At 42.2% G+C, this 13,651-nt stretch overlaps 2 protein-coding genes and 1 long non-coding RNA gene across 5 annotated transcripts in view; 2 read left to right on the forward strand and 1 right to left on the reverse strand.

Moving 5' to 3' along the window:
- Positions 1–13,651, forward strand: part of LOC143153039 (uncharacterized) — an 83,172-nt gene that overhangs the window by 6,227 nt on the left and 63,294 nt on the right. The gene's annotated exons all lie outside the window — the stretch shown is intronic.
- Positions 2,564–13,651, reverse strand: part of LOC143153471 (aquaporin) — a 30,463-nt gene continuing 19,375 nt past the window's right edge. The window contains exons 1-5 of one of the 3 annotated variants that reach the window (XM_076324746.1): positions 12,267–12,725; positions 8,130–8,317; positions 6,819–6,962; positions 5,576–6,031; positions 2,564–3,682 (exon numbers count right to left, since the gene is read on the reverse strand). In XM_076324746.1, coding sequence (XP_076180861.1) covers positions 3,677–3,682; positions 5,576–6,031; positions 6,819–6,962; positions 8,130–8,317; positions 12,267–12,282 — 810 coding nt within the window. In that variant the 5' untranslated portion in view covers positions 12,283–12,725 and the 3' untranslated portion in view covers positions 2,564–3,676. Of the gene's footprint in view, positions 3,683–5,575; positions 6,032–6,818; positions 6,963–8,129; positions 8,318–12,266; positions 12,726–13,651 lie in introns of those variants that run through there. The other 2 variants (XM_076324744.1, XM_076324745.1) reach the window with 2 other exon arrangements.
- LOC143153485 (uncharacterized) overlaps positions 9,700–13,651 on the forward strand; it is a 57,335-nt gene continuing 53,383 nt past the window's right edge. Inside the window, exon 1 of the long non-coding RNA XR_012993832.1 lies at positions 9,700–12,549. This is a non-coding gene — a long non-coding RNA (uncharacterized LOC143153485). The remainder of the gene's footprint in view (positions 12,550–13,651) is intronic.

Raw genomic sequence — 13,651 nt, forward strand, 5'->3', positions numbered from 1 at the left:
ATTACAGTCAATTGTCCGACCGAATCTTGAAATATAGCTTGCGTTTCTGTGAAATATAGATCGTTGATGTTGAACTTCCGTGTGGGGTAAGCTTTGCTTCTTTCTTTGCTTCTTTAAAGTCGAGATATCTCGATCTACGATTATCGGTGAGACCTATATATATATATATTTTTTTTTTTAATTATAAGTTGGACTAAGAATATTTTTGAATTATAAATTGCACTTATAATATTTTTGAATCATAAGTTGGACTTAGAATATTTTTGAGTTATACGTAAGTTGGACTAAGAATATTTTTGAGTTATAAGTTGCACTTATAATATTTTTGAATTATAAGTTGCACTTATAATATTTTTGAATTATAAGTTGGACTTATAATATTTTTGAATTGTAAGTTGGACTAAGAATATTTTTGAGTTATAAGTTGGACTTGGAATATTTTTGAGTAATAAATTGAACTTGGAATATTTTTAAATTATAAGTTGGACTTAGAGTATATACGTACACACAAAACGCAAAAAAGAAAACAATCAACCGTCCGTCTGGAATCGACGTCGCGACATAGCGATCGCGAAATCGCTTTATAAGCATCGGTCCATGCAATCGGGCAAAAACTACTACTGCTTTCGCTCCCAGGGGTTGAACATTTTATACGAGCTCATTGCTTTAACGCGCCGATAGCGATGTTGCTCGCGTTACGATCGCGATCTTCCCGGCAAAACGATACCCGGTTTGCTCGTTGTTCCCGCGGTTTTATTCGTGCCCGCGCCGGTCGAATCAATCGATCCTCCGGAGGCGAGCCTATCAAACGAACGATAGATCGAGTGTACGCGAACCTTTAATATTTGACCGGGTGTTTTCGAGGCAATCGTACCGGCCGCGCTTGTACGCGCGTGTGTTTGTGTGTGTGTATTTGTTCTTTTTTCTTTTTTTTTTTTTATATTTATTTTTAAATGGGATCGAGCCACCCCTCTCTTCGTCCCTCTATTTTCCACTCGTCGGATGGAGATTTTCATTCGTAATGAAAAACCCGGAAAGCTATCCGGTCGGATCGATTCTGTAGCCGGGGGAATTAATTTTTTTCTGCTAGGTCGGTTGGTAATTGTTAACGAAATGTGTACCGCATCCCCGGTCGCGAAACAGTCAATTGTCCGGCCGAGTCTCGAAACATAGCTCGCGTTTCGTGTGAAATATAGTTCGTTGACTGTGAACGTTCCGTAAGCTTTACCTCTTTCTTCGCTTCTTTAAAGTCAAGGTATCTCGATCCACGATTATCGGTGAGACCTGTTTTTCTCTGTCCAAGTGCAATACACATACTGTTCTTGGTAACGTTTGTAAAATTTCGTTCTTGGTAATTTTTGTCTCCGACTGCGACAACGCGGGTACAATATGCAATTGCATCCGAAATGTTACCTGTACCTCGACAGCAGCTATGCAAGTGTAATTGTCAATTGCATCCTTGTCGTTGATAGTTCTTCCACGATAACGCGAGTAGAATGTACAAACGCATCCTCGGTTGTTTCCCAACTGCGAAAACGGAGATGCAATAATAAATCGCGGCCTGTACCGTCATTAGTTCTTTCTCGAACGGAATTATGCAAGCGTAACGTGCAATTGAGCGTTCAATATTTTTTCCATCTCGATCGAAACGATTCAAATACCGTGTTACGTGGTAGTTGCGCTCTCTCATCGTTATTAATTTTGTCCAGCGTGATCGTGCACGTTCGCTATACTATTTCCATCCTCGACATTGTTTCTTTTTCGGATTCCACGTCGCGAATGCAGTTATCCGTTGCATCCTGTTCGTTCGTAGTTTTTTCCCCAAGCACAATAACGCAGGTACACATAATACGCGATTGCATCTTCAATCTTTCCTTTTCTTCTCAGATACGCTACGCAGTCGCACTTTTATCGTTGCATAACCTTTCTCCCGAGTGCAAGATGAAATTTGCAGATGCAGCGCTATTATTCTTCTTCTTCTTCTTCTTCTCTTCTCGACGGCTGACTTAAACCAACCGACCCTTATCATTTCCGTTCCATTTTCGTCGAAGAACGAAATAAAACAAAAAAAGGAAGAAAATAATAATAATAATAATAATACGTACCTGGAGTCGCGCGACATACCTTGCACCCGATGAATCTCTTGCTCGACGATTACAGCTCACGGCGGAAAAAAAGAAATTCAAATATGTGTACACCGTTGGAAAATGAAAATGCAGCGCCGCGGTTCAAATAGCCTCGTTTCCAATATCAGCGAAATCGGTACGACAGAGGCGCCTGCAACGTAGTGCAACCCGCGTGCATCGTTGCATCGATGCAGCACGGTGCAACGGGAGAGTCGTTTCTAATTTATCGTTGCGCAGGTCGAGGCGTTTCTTTTCCAAGTTTTATTTTTTCACGTGGCGAAACTTCGTAAAGTCTCCAAACTAACGAAATTCGACGAAGCGGGTTGAAAATGATTCAACATCGATTTCGGTCGTGCGTTCGAATTTCAATCGCCGGTGCGCGCAACGGTGAAACGGTTCGTTTATTTGTTCATCTTTTTTTTTTTGTTTTCTTTCCGTCTAAGTGGTGAACGTCGATTCGTGTAAAATTATTTTATTCGATATTTAACCGGGGATAATTAATATCCGTGGGTATTGTTTTCCACGGACGTTCATAAAGCGCACGAATTAATGAAACAGCGATCGGTTCCCCCGAAATCCGACACACGCACACAGGAGAGGCAGGATGATCGCAAGATTCGAGCTTACGCGTTATATTACGGGACGCCTGTTTCGTCCGATCTGTGCTTTACACCGTTGCAATTCAACTCGTCTATAAAACCGTAACAATTATGTACAATGTAACAAACGGTCGTACGCGTACCGTTGTTGTTCGCGACGCGTTTAATTGGTTCTAGATTTCCAGTGAACGCTCGCCGTCCGATCGCGGCATTAGAGAGAGTATTTGAACGAGACCAGCGCAACGGTCTTCACGGATCTGTGTGCACGTAACGTAGAAAATAAACGGTGCGCCGATGACAACGATGAAATGCATAGAAGTGATTCTCGACCTGTGAAATTCCGATTTCTTCGATACCAACGACCAAAGTCCTAACCACCTATGATACATACACACCAGCTGCATCCTCGTGCATTCTAATGCATTCTCGTGCATTCTAATGCATCCTCGTGCATTCTAATGCATCCTCGTGCATATTTCGAACGAAGGTCGAGAATCACCGGGGATGGGTGTGCAACGTACTCGTTCGACGATACATTCCTGGTGACAGCAGTGTTCATAAGGTACGGAAGAACAAGATGGGCGATTTTAACGACAGTCTTGTGATTTTACGGAATGGACGAACAACGCTGGGTACGATAGGATCGCGAACAGGGCTGAATCCCGTGGGTTGTAAACCGAACGCGTCAGTGTCTGTACGGTGCACGATGACCCGAGGCCAGGCGAAGGTGATCGTGTATATCGCGTTTATTTCGAGGAGCGGTAACGAGCTTCGTGCTTTCGAGCTTCGTCCGATCCACTCTGCCTCGTACGAGCGAACATTGGATCGTCCTAGGGCATCGAAAGCGGCCGCCTGTCCTCCATTAAACGCTTAATCTCTTGTGGTTTCTCGAAGAAAGTGACGAGCGACCCGTACCTTGGACGCTTCCGATCGGTCCGCTTTCCGCTTCGATCAGGCCTGAAACAGAGCAAAAGAAACGACCTTCAGCGTGCTTGCTTACTGTAACCTCGAAACGAGAATCGAAACTACGAACGTAATCGCGAGCGATCGTTCCTTCGCGATGTGCTGGAACAGCACTTGTTCGCTACGAACAGGAATGCATGTAACTCTGTGCAACCGTACTGCACCGAAGATTCGTTGTTGCACCAGATGGTCTAATATTCGACGATACGTACTAACTACCTTACGAGTCTATTCGAGCCTCGAGTAACTCGAATCCGAGCGGAAGATCGAAATACCGGAACACGGTGTGTCAGTGTGACAGTTTCACGAGGAGATTTTTTACTTTGAAAACAGGGACCTTGGGCTCTGAACAATGGGAGTATTAAGGGAGTCAATTGCACACCTTTGAGCAGTGGTGATGTCTCTGATGTTACGATATCGATAGCTACCTAGAATGGTTGCTTTCATAGTTGTGTTTAAAGAAAGTGACCTGAACCTACAGTTCTTGGGCAACGTAAACAACGTTTAGGTTGTACAGGTTGTTAGGAAAGTCACTTCGTTTTCTTTGATGAAAATTAAACACGATTTCTCTAGAGTGTATAAAGATTCTATTAAATTATAGATTCTCAATTTTGGAAAACGAAACAATCCAATAATTCCCAAAGAAGGTTTCACTTACAATTTGACGGTTCCCTTGATGTTCTATTTGCTCTCCAATACGAATAAGTAAATTTAATGAAAAAATAGACAAAATATTGCACAGACAGTTGATGAAATATCTTACTTAGATACTTTGAAAAGTGATAAAGTATATCGATGAAGATAATACAAAACTCGAGTGTTATAATTCGAAGTTTCGATATCTATCGATCATTCTCAACAGCGCTATCGAATGGAAAATCGATATTGGTATCAATCGTGATCGTTTTTAAAAACGCTCCATCCGAAAGCTCTTCTCCTTCGACTTATGCCACATCGAGAAAGAATTCACCGTGCAATTTGCGACACCATAGACAAAGAGACTACGGGATAAGAAGTTGAACGACGGGAGTAAGGCAGGATATCCCGGAAACGACTTTCGCCTGATCCAAGTTAGGGTCTCCCATTGACGGTAAACCGTGGACGTTAAATCCCGGCGCACCGTAAAACCAGTTTTACCGAACTTGCTAGCTCGACCAACGATTTATCGCCGACCTTTACGGGCAACCCTTACAAGATAATCCGCGTCACGCGAAAAACCTTGATGCACGGCGTGTATGGCGTTTACATGATAAAGGCGGTGTGGTGCCTCCTACCACGGTTACTTTAAAGCCTCGTTTAAAGTCGAACAAAGACACCGTTAACGAGAAATATCGCCGGAACGGAGCACTCGTTCCGCGAAAAATCCGCGTGCTTCAATATGTAGCGGCTGGACCACGGATATGGAAATTAATTATTTTTCTAGCGAGACGAACAAGCGTACACGAGCCCCGTTTTGCACACCGTACCGCGTTAAACCTACCGAGAGTTCTGTTGTTCGTTTTCGAACAATCCCAGATCAACGTTAACTGCGACTGGAATAACGTAGCTAACGTTACCTAGCTCGTCCCACTCGTGAAACAGTTAAGAAATTAGGTCAGCGAGTGTTAAGAAAAACTCGAGATAACTGAGGTTTCCCTAATCGTGTCGTTCGGCTACCCCAACTGGCCCGTAAAGCACAACGGAAAATTATAAAACATTCTTACATAATGCTAGTGCCGATAGTTGGAAGGGTTCAGAGATCAGGCTAACGACCGTAGTTGCGAGAGAGAGAAAAAAAAAAAAGAGCAAAGATAAAGTTTCCATGTCCCGATATTTGACTACCTCAACCAAGCCGAAAAGCAAGCTACACAGTCGACCTCTTTCCGACGTATGTACTTGCGCCCTCACCTCTACCTTCTGATTATCCACGATGCTCAACGCGACAGCTTCCGGTATATCGTCGTCCTCCTTGTCCTCCTTCAAGCCAAAGACAGTCTTGTATATGCAGGAAGCGAGGAGAGCGCCACCGATGGGTCCGAACCAGTAGATCCAGTGATGGGACCATTGATTGTTCCACACGGCCGGTCCCAACGATCTGGCCGGGTTCATGCTGCAGCCCGTGTACGGGCCGAACGCGAGGGCCAACGCAGCGACGGTCAAACCGAATCTAATCGGCACCGAATCGGTTTTCAACGCGTTCCTCTTGTCCCAGACGGCGCACGCGACCAGCATCAGTATCCCAGTAGCCGTGCCCTCCACCAGAAGACCTTGGATCGCCGACAGATCCGTGTGCAGATCAGTTACGCAAAATACGTCTGCTTCGGTCACGCCTTTGCTGGTCAGATGGTTCGTTGGCGTCACCAGCTGAAACGTGGGTTCGAGCGTTGGTCAGGAATCTATTCGAACACGTTGTTTGGCAACGATCGAGTCATCGACGATCACGATCTCTACCAATTTGGTCTTCGATCCTACTCTAACGAATTCGATTCTAACGGGAGATGGGTCGTTTTAAAAATTGACAACCGTTTTCACGAACCGTGTCCACTGTTACGAAAGAACGGTGTTATTGTTGTTACGCGATTCCATAGGACTTTCCCTCGGTGATTCGCGAATCGTGTTTATCCGCGTCTATTGTCGGTCTCGTGCCTAACGGTGTCCCGGTTTGACCCCGGTTACGAGAACCGAAGATAGGGAGCGAGGGAACCGTAGATTACGTTCGTTGACGATGGAAAGGGTATGTCTCAAGGTCGCTCGCGTTCCCTACGTTTCCATCCCGTGGAAAGAAATTCGCGAACGATTGAACGAACGGGGTCGTAGGTCGCCGCGATATTACGCGTTGCGTAAGCTCCCTCTGTCACGGATAAACGTAGAGAATTTCTGAATCGAAGATTAAACAAAGGTCCCGAACCACGATAAAACGATACGAGGGCAAAGTTTCGATAGTGTTACAAGTTATTATCGGAAACCGTGAAATTAACACCGTGATCCCCCCCTGTGTTCGCGCGGATCGTTCACTCCGTATCGAAAACAAACTTTACGTTCCCAACGATCCGTCCAGTCCCGATTACCTCCTATCTTTACTCCGTATTATTCCATCGTTTGTAATCTGTCCCGATTTAACGCTGAACAAACGATTCACTAGCATACCAACCCTCAGCAATCCAAATCCGATGATACTACCGATCATCTGAGAGAGAAGGTAGACGAAACCCTCCGAAAGAGTCTTGTATCCGAGCACTATCGATCCCACGGTGATCGCTGGATTAACGTGAGCGTCGCTTAGGTGTCCAACGGACTGTAAATAAAATTATTTTCTTTTTTTTTTTCTTTCTTTTTTTTTCATTCGTTCATTCATCGGTTTTACGATCGATTCATCGAACGGGAATCACGAGTAAAAATGGTAGCGTTGTACAGGGCACATGGAAAACAAATACGTAAGTCGTTGCATCGGTTGCATTGCTCGCAGTGTGTACTAGCTTGTTCGATAAGTTTCGTGGTTATTTCCATTGGAAAAAATACTATGGCACTTCAAGTTTGAACAATCGTAAATACACGAATGAGATCTACGTGAAACTTCACACGTGTTCATCGAACGGTAGTACCGTCTTTAGAAGAATATCGGGTCATTGGGAAAGTCGTATCGTTTTCCAAAATGGAGAATATATAATTTAATGAAATGTTTGTACACTCGAAAAAAATCGTGTTTCATTTTCACGAAAAAAAAAACGAAATGACTTTCCGGACAACCGAATATTTTTGAAAGTTTCACGACGACGAACAACGACTCCTCGTGGACGCAAATCGTTAGTACGAGGGAAAACACGCATCGAATCATTTTCCACGAAAGAAAACTTTCTATTAACCAATTAGTGCGTGGGAAATATTTCAAATTTTTTTCTTTCAATATACACTATCGTGTTCTCAAGGGGCAGAATACTTCGTAAAGTATATAATTTTTACGTCAACTCGACCGGTTGTACTTCCGTACAACCCGATACGTCGTTTGTAACGTACCATGGATGAAATTAAAATTACGAGCGATCTTTACCGCACGATGCGATCCTCTCGGATGTCGAAGACGTTCGATTGTTCGACGAACGTGTGTAACTCTTATCGCGTATCGTTTTTAAATCGCTTCGAAACGACGATGCATTTGTCGTCGATGCACTTGGTTCGTGCGCGAATCTTCATTTAAGAAAATTTTCGTTTCCGCGGCGCCCGTTTGAAAAGTATCGCGAAACAAGTCGTGCGACGAACCTCGTAGCTTTATCTAAGAACTGCGTAAACGATGATTAATTTAAACTACGCGAAACAGTAGTCGCGATAAGTAGAGGAGATCGTCCCAAAGATATCGTCGCGCACGAACCCGTGCAACGTTCGCGTTTAAGCTCGATTAATCCCATTACGAATCCTTAAGAAAGTAAGATCAACGATCGCCGTCTTTCTCGAGATACCCACTAACCTGGATCACAACCATCACGGTCAAACCGAAGGTTATCGCGATCTGAAAATGAGACGGGACTACACCGAAGCTTCCGATGCATCCCATGCATCCCATCAGCACCAGCACCGAAGTGCCTATCAACTCGGCCAGTGCTGCCAGCACGATATTCTTCAAGGCACCCTCGCCTTGCACCAGTTTCTTGAAACCTGCGGAAAAGATTACAATACCATTGATCGAAACTTGGAAAAAAGAAACACAATAATAGTGGAATTTACTTCCACGTTGCAATGTCGCAATAACATTATCGGAACCTACTACTTTTCTACAGGGAGGAGAACAATGACAAGGGATAAAATCTTGTCCTGTACAAGGTGTCTCAAGAATCAGTTTCTTGAAACCTGGAGAAAAGATTACGATACCATTGATCGAAACTTGGAAAAAAGAAACACAATAATAGTGGAATTTACTTCCACGTTGCAACGTGGCAATAACATTATTGGAACCCACTAATTTTCTACAGGGAGGAGATCAATGACAAGGGATAAAATCTTGTCCTGTACCTAGGTGTCTCAAGAATCAGTTTCTTGAAACCTAGAGAAAAGATTACAATACCATTGATCGAAACTTGGAAAAAAATAATAGTGGAATTTACTTCCACGTTGCAACGTGGCAATAACATTATTGGAACCCACTAATTTTCTACAGGGAGGAGAACAATGACAAGGGATAAAATCTTGTCCTGTACAAGGTGTCTCAAGCATCAGTTTCTTGAAACCTGGAGAAAAGATTACAATACCATTGATCGAAACTTGGAAAAAAGAAACACAATAATAGTGGAATTTACTGCCACGTTGCAACGTGGCAATAACATTATTGGAACCCACTAATTTTCTACAGGGAGGAGAACTATGACGAGGAATAAAATCTTGTCCTGTACAAGATGGTGTCTCAACTTCAGCACCGTGAATACCTACGTTGCTTTCGGCGATACGGAGAAATATTAAAAACAGAGAAACATTTGGTTCGAGGTGGTCTTTTCTAAAATTTCAAGGTCATCGACACTTTTGTCAGTAGGATTGCATACTTTTATTGCCACGGTGTAATATCTCACGTCGAATCGATTACAGTAATATTAATAACATTGTCTCCGCACGATTCTGAGCATGGAAAATCCAGAAATGTATTATTGTTTGAATGTTGAGAGCTATCGGTACGGTAAATTCTCGTTGTATAATCGGCACTCGTGATCGGAGAGATCTTACTCGTGTAACGTGTAGTTACAATGCGAGCGATTCGATCGCATTTATACATATTCTCGTCGAAGGAAAAACAACGAGTGACCATGAACGAGAAAGAATGAACGGCAGTCGAAGGAAAGGATAGCTCGTGAAAACGAGCAAGAACGAACGAGGAAAAACGAAGCCGAGAAAACGAGAGCGAACGAGACGAACGTAGATTCTTCGTTCGTACCGTTCGTTTGAAATCAAGAATCGAACGAAGATAATTCTTGAGAGGTTTCCATGGCAAATTGTACTGTACACTTTTGAATTTAAACCGTATGTAAATGAACCGTGTTATTCGTGAATTACCCGCGTAATCGAGGAAACCGTTACTGTGATTTATCAGAAGCGATTGCGAAAGATGGTAAAGATTATTTGGATTGGATCCAATAAGGAACGAAATAGGATCGAACAAAATTGGTATCTTTTTAATCGTTCATTCACTTTTCAATCACTTTTTACACGTGTACCGTTAGTAATCATAATAACGGATAATGTGGATAAAAAATCTCGTTGGTATATAAGAGAATACTAATTTTCATAAGAAAATACATTTTCTTACAATTTTTTATCGAGTCTTTAAATACGAATAGAACGTAACAGTCGTACGACGAGAATTTAATTGCACACCAATAACTTTACGTTACAAATACTTATATCCAACCATGTACAGCCAGTGGTTTATATTCGTTGATCCCGTAAATTGTTTTCACACATTTAACATACGTGAATCTATATTTGCTTAAAACAGAATCGAGATACAGCTTAAAACAGAAATGGTTGAGAATAAAAAATGATATTCTTCACCATTCTTCCTCGATTTATGACGCGTGTTTGCCTCGGGTGAGCCAAATTACACGAAATTTAAAAAACTAAGCACTGTAGGATTAAAATAATCTTGCCGGGGCTTAGGTTTGACAGAAATTTTTTTCATTTATAGATACGACTCGTTGACAGAGCAGAAACCAAAGGCTTTTGACTATAAATAGAACATTGAAACTGATACGTTTCTAATTCAACCGAGCTCGCTCGAAAACGGTTTAAAACATTAATAATCTTGGCTAAAGACGAACATCGAGGGGATATTCGAATACTTAGTTTCACGATCTCGAATACCGATGAAAGATACGTCAAACGAGGAACGATCGCGTAATGATGAGCACTCGAAAATAAAAAGAGAAACAACCCCTCGACGGGGTTAACGTGACCTAAATCGTAATTAAAAAAAAAAAGAAAAGAAATATATTTGAACGATATTAATAATCTTGGCTAAAGAAGGACATCGAGGAGATATTCGAATACTTCGTTTCACGATCTCGAATACCGATGAAAGATACGTCAAACGAGGAACGATCGCGTAATGATAAGCACTGGTAAATAAAAAGAGAAACAACCCCTCGACGGGGTTAACGTGAAATAAATTATAATTAAAAAAAAAGAAAAGAAGAAAGAAATATATTTGAACGGTCGACGACCGACTTCCGTATAATTCTCGATTCGATGAAAACGTTTCTTGCTGGCAAGAGCGTCTCTCCATCGCGCACATTTTCCACAACGTCGACGACGTTCAACATGTATAGAACCTGCGCCAAACGACCGTTCGTAATGGTGTTCTCGAGAACCGAGTCGACAGGTGTCGACGAGGACGGAGCTGTCGCGTCGAAGCGTTTTCTGTACAAGTGAAAACCGTGCACAGCGCGAGTCGTATACAAAAAGAAAAAAAAAGGAAGAAACCGAAAAAAGAAATTAATAAATCGAGGAGGTTTCTCGTCGAATTATTCTGATTTCGCTCGAAGAATTTCGGGACACGTGTTAACGTACAACGCGATAAAAACTTGTTACCTAACAAGTTTGTCCTGTGCCGTGTAAAAAGGATCCGAGGTTCCGTTCGCGAACTATGGTAACACAGTTAAAGAATATCTTTCGCGCATATCGAGCCACGTGCGGTTGTCGGTTTATACAGAGAAACAAACAAATTAAATATGTAGCCCAATCCGTAAGAAATTGTAGAAAGTACGTTCACGCGTGCTCGCGAACTGGTGCAGTGTAAATAAGTACGTTGAAAATACCATTGTAGTTTTACCAATCGGAATAATATCAGAAAGAAACGACTGTACGCGATTTAATATATTTCTGATTCTGTATTTCCGATACAGGTAACGTAATTGTATTTGAAAAATGAAACGAACGCGAAACACGATACTCGAAGTAACGTTTCGTACAATGTCATTTCCAAAGTATGCATTGTATTACAGTAGATCGTATCTTCGACGTCGATAATCGTTAGTTTCGCGATAACGAAGCAAAACTTTAAAAAAAAAGAAGAAAAACGAACGGAGCGTTTAATCTCGTGTATCCAGATCCACCGAACATTCTCGCGCGAGTATACGAAAAAATTCTAGTCCCTTCTACAAAGAACGACTCCTCGTATTCGTAACAAAGAACGGAACTAGTAGAACCACTTGGTCTTTTTTCTTCCAAGGATTCTACGATGGAGATTACATTGTGCACATCTTTTGGGGAAATACAGATCGTACGGCGATAAGAAAGTCCTTTGGTTCTGCGCAACAAGTGATGTCGGTAGTAGAGAACGTATAATACCGAGAAACACATCGGTATCAAGATTTTCGGACGTTCGTTGCGCCATACACTTGGTGTTCCCGAACCGTTCGTCTCTGCGATTCACTGATCGACGAGACTGGAAAGTCCCCAACGATCCGACCCGAACTCGCGGAATGGGAATAACGCACTCTCTGACACACAAAAATCACTCGTTTCGTCACGAAAAATCGCTTCTTGTCGCGATGCTCGAACCGGAATGAAAGAAAGAAAAAAAAAACATATAAAAGAAAAAAGAAAAATCACCGACTCTTACCGTGATCTCGAGACATTCTGTGCTGCTCCTGCGTATCGATACGCTCGACGTGCACGCGAAACGACTTCTACCGACGGAGTAAGTTCCCGGAACGGTTGACTCGGTGAGGTTGACTCCGTGAAGGACGATTCGAAACATACGCATTGATACAAGTGTCTACGCAGCTGATTAGTTGAGGCTATTCAACGCACGAAAGCGTTGCGGGGAGAGCATTCGACACCGAGATAACCGTGTGTAAACATCAATCGACGCCGGATCGGTCATTGGCCGTGTTCGAAACGAGGTGAGTCCACCCTGTAGAGCAGCACCGACCTCGAAACGAGAAAAGCTCGAGGGGAATCTTGTAATCGACCGATTCGCGCCGAGAAATAATGATTTCCGGTAATTAGCTGCTTCTGGTGGCTCTTACGAAACTTTTCTCGTTGCACTTTTTAACCGTGAATTAATTCACCTCGAGGTACTATGCAGATACGAAAAATCGATGATCGATGATTCTTCCGTGCGATTGCGTAACCTTTGCAGAACTATGATCGATAACAATTTTCCTTCGTACGATCGTACGTTTAATATTAAAAATAATATTGGACGGTTCCCCGTTGAAAAGATGGTAGCAACGAGAGATATAATGATTCTTTATGCACCGGACACCATCGAAGTGACGATGTGCCTGACAAAAGCTTCCATTATGCGGTTTCGATCCTTCGTGTTGTGTGCACAACTTACGGTTACTTTCTCAAGTGTCGAATGCACTTTAATGTTCGTTTTATGAATCGTCTGTGACGCAGATATTTAGAAAGTTATATAAATTGAACGTTTTCGTGTTTTACGGAAAGTTGAAATTGTTTCGAACAGGAATAGCGAATAGGATAATCGTAGCAATTTTGGGCAGATTGAAATTACTTTGACCAGGAATAACGAAGACGAAAAAAGGGGAATCAATTTTGTTTGTCTTTAGAAAACGGTCAGTGTTTCTTTTTTTCCACAGTATTGTATCTACATTTTATTCTTCACTTTGAAAGTTTGAACGTTCATCCTTGTTTTCGTACGCGATAAATATAATTATATTACCGGTATTATGTAAAGATATTGCCAAGATTCTTTGAGAATTACTCGTGATGCATACTTGTGCATTGATTGTGCATTCGTGTACGAAGTCGTTTGACAATACTTGCATCTTTGTACGTAAATCGTGCGGTGTTTAAAGAATTAACAAGACCTTTGTTCGTTTCGTAACTGCGTATACATAATCTAAAATAAAGAGAATCGATCGAATCGGTGTTGACCGATCGAAAGTAAACCGGATGTCGAAGCTAAAACGACGAAATAAATACGTGAAACTTTGAACGCAATTTTCTCAAATCGTGTTTCTCGTGTCGCTAATAATT

Source organism: Ptiloglossa arizonensis, chromosome 12 (assembly GCF_051014685.1).
Source record: "Ptiloglossa arizonensis isolate GNS036 chromosome 12, iyPtiAriz1_principal, whole genome shotgun sequence".
In the NCBI taxonomy this organism is placed as follows: domain Eukaryota; kingdom Metazoa; phylum Arthropoda; class Insecta; order Hymenoptera; family Colletidae; genus Ptiloglossa; species Ptiloglossa arizonensis.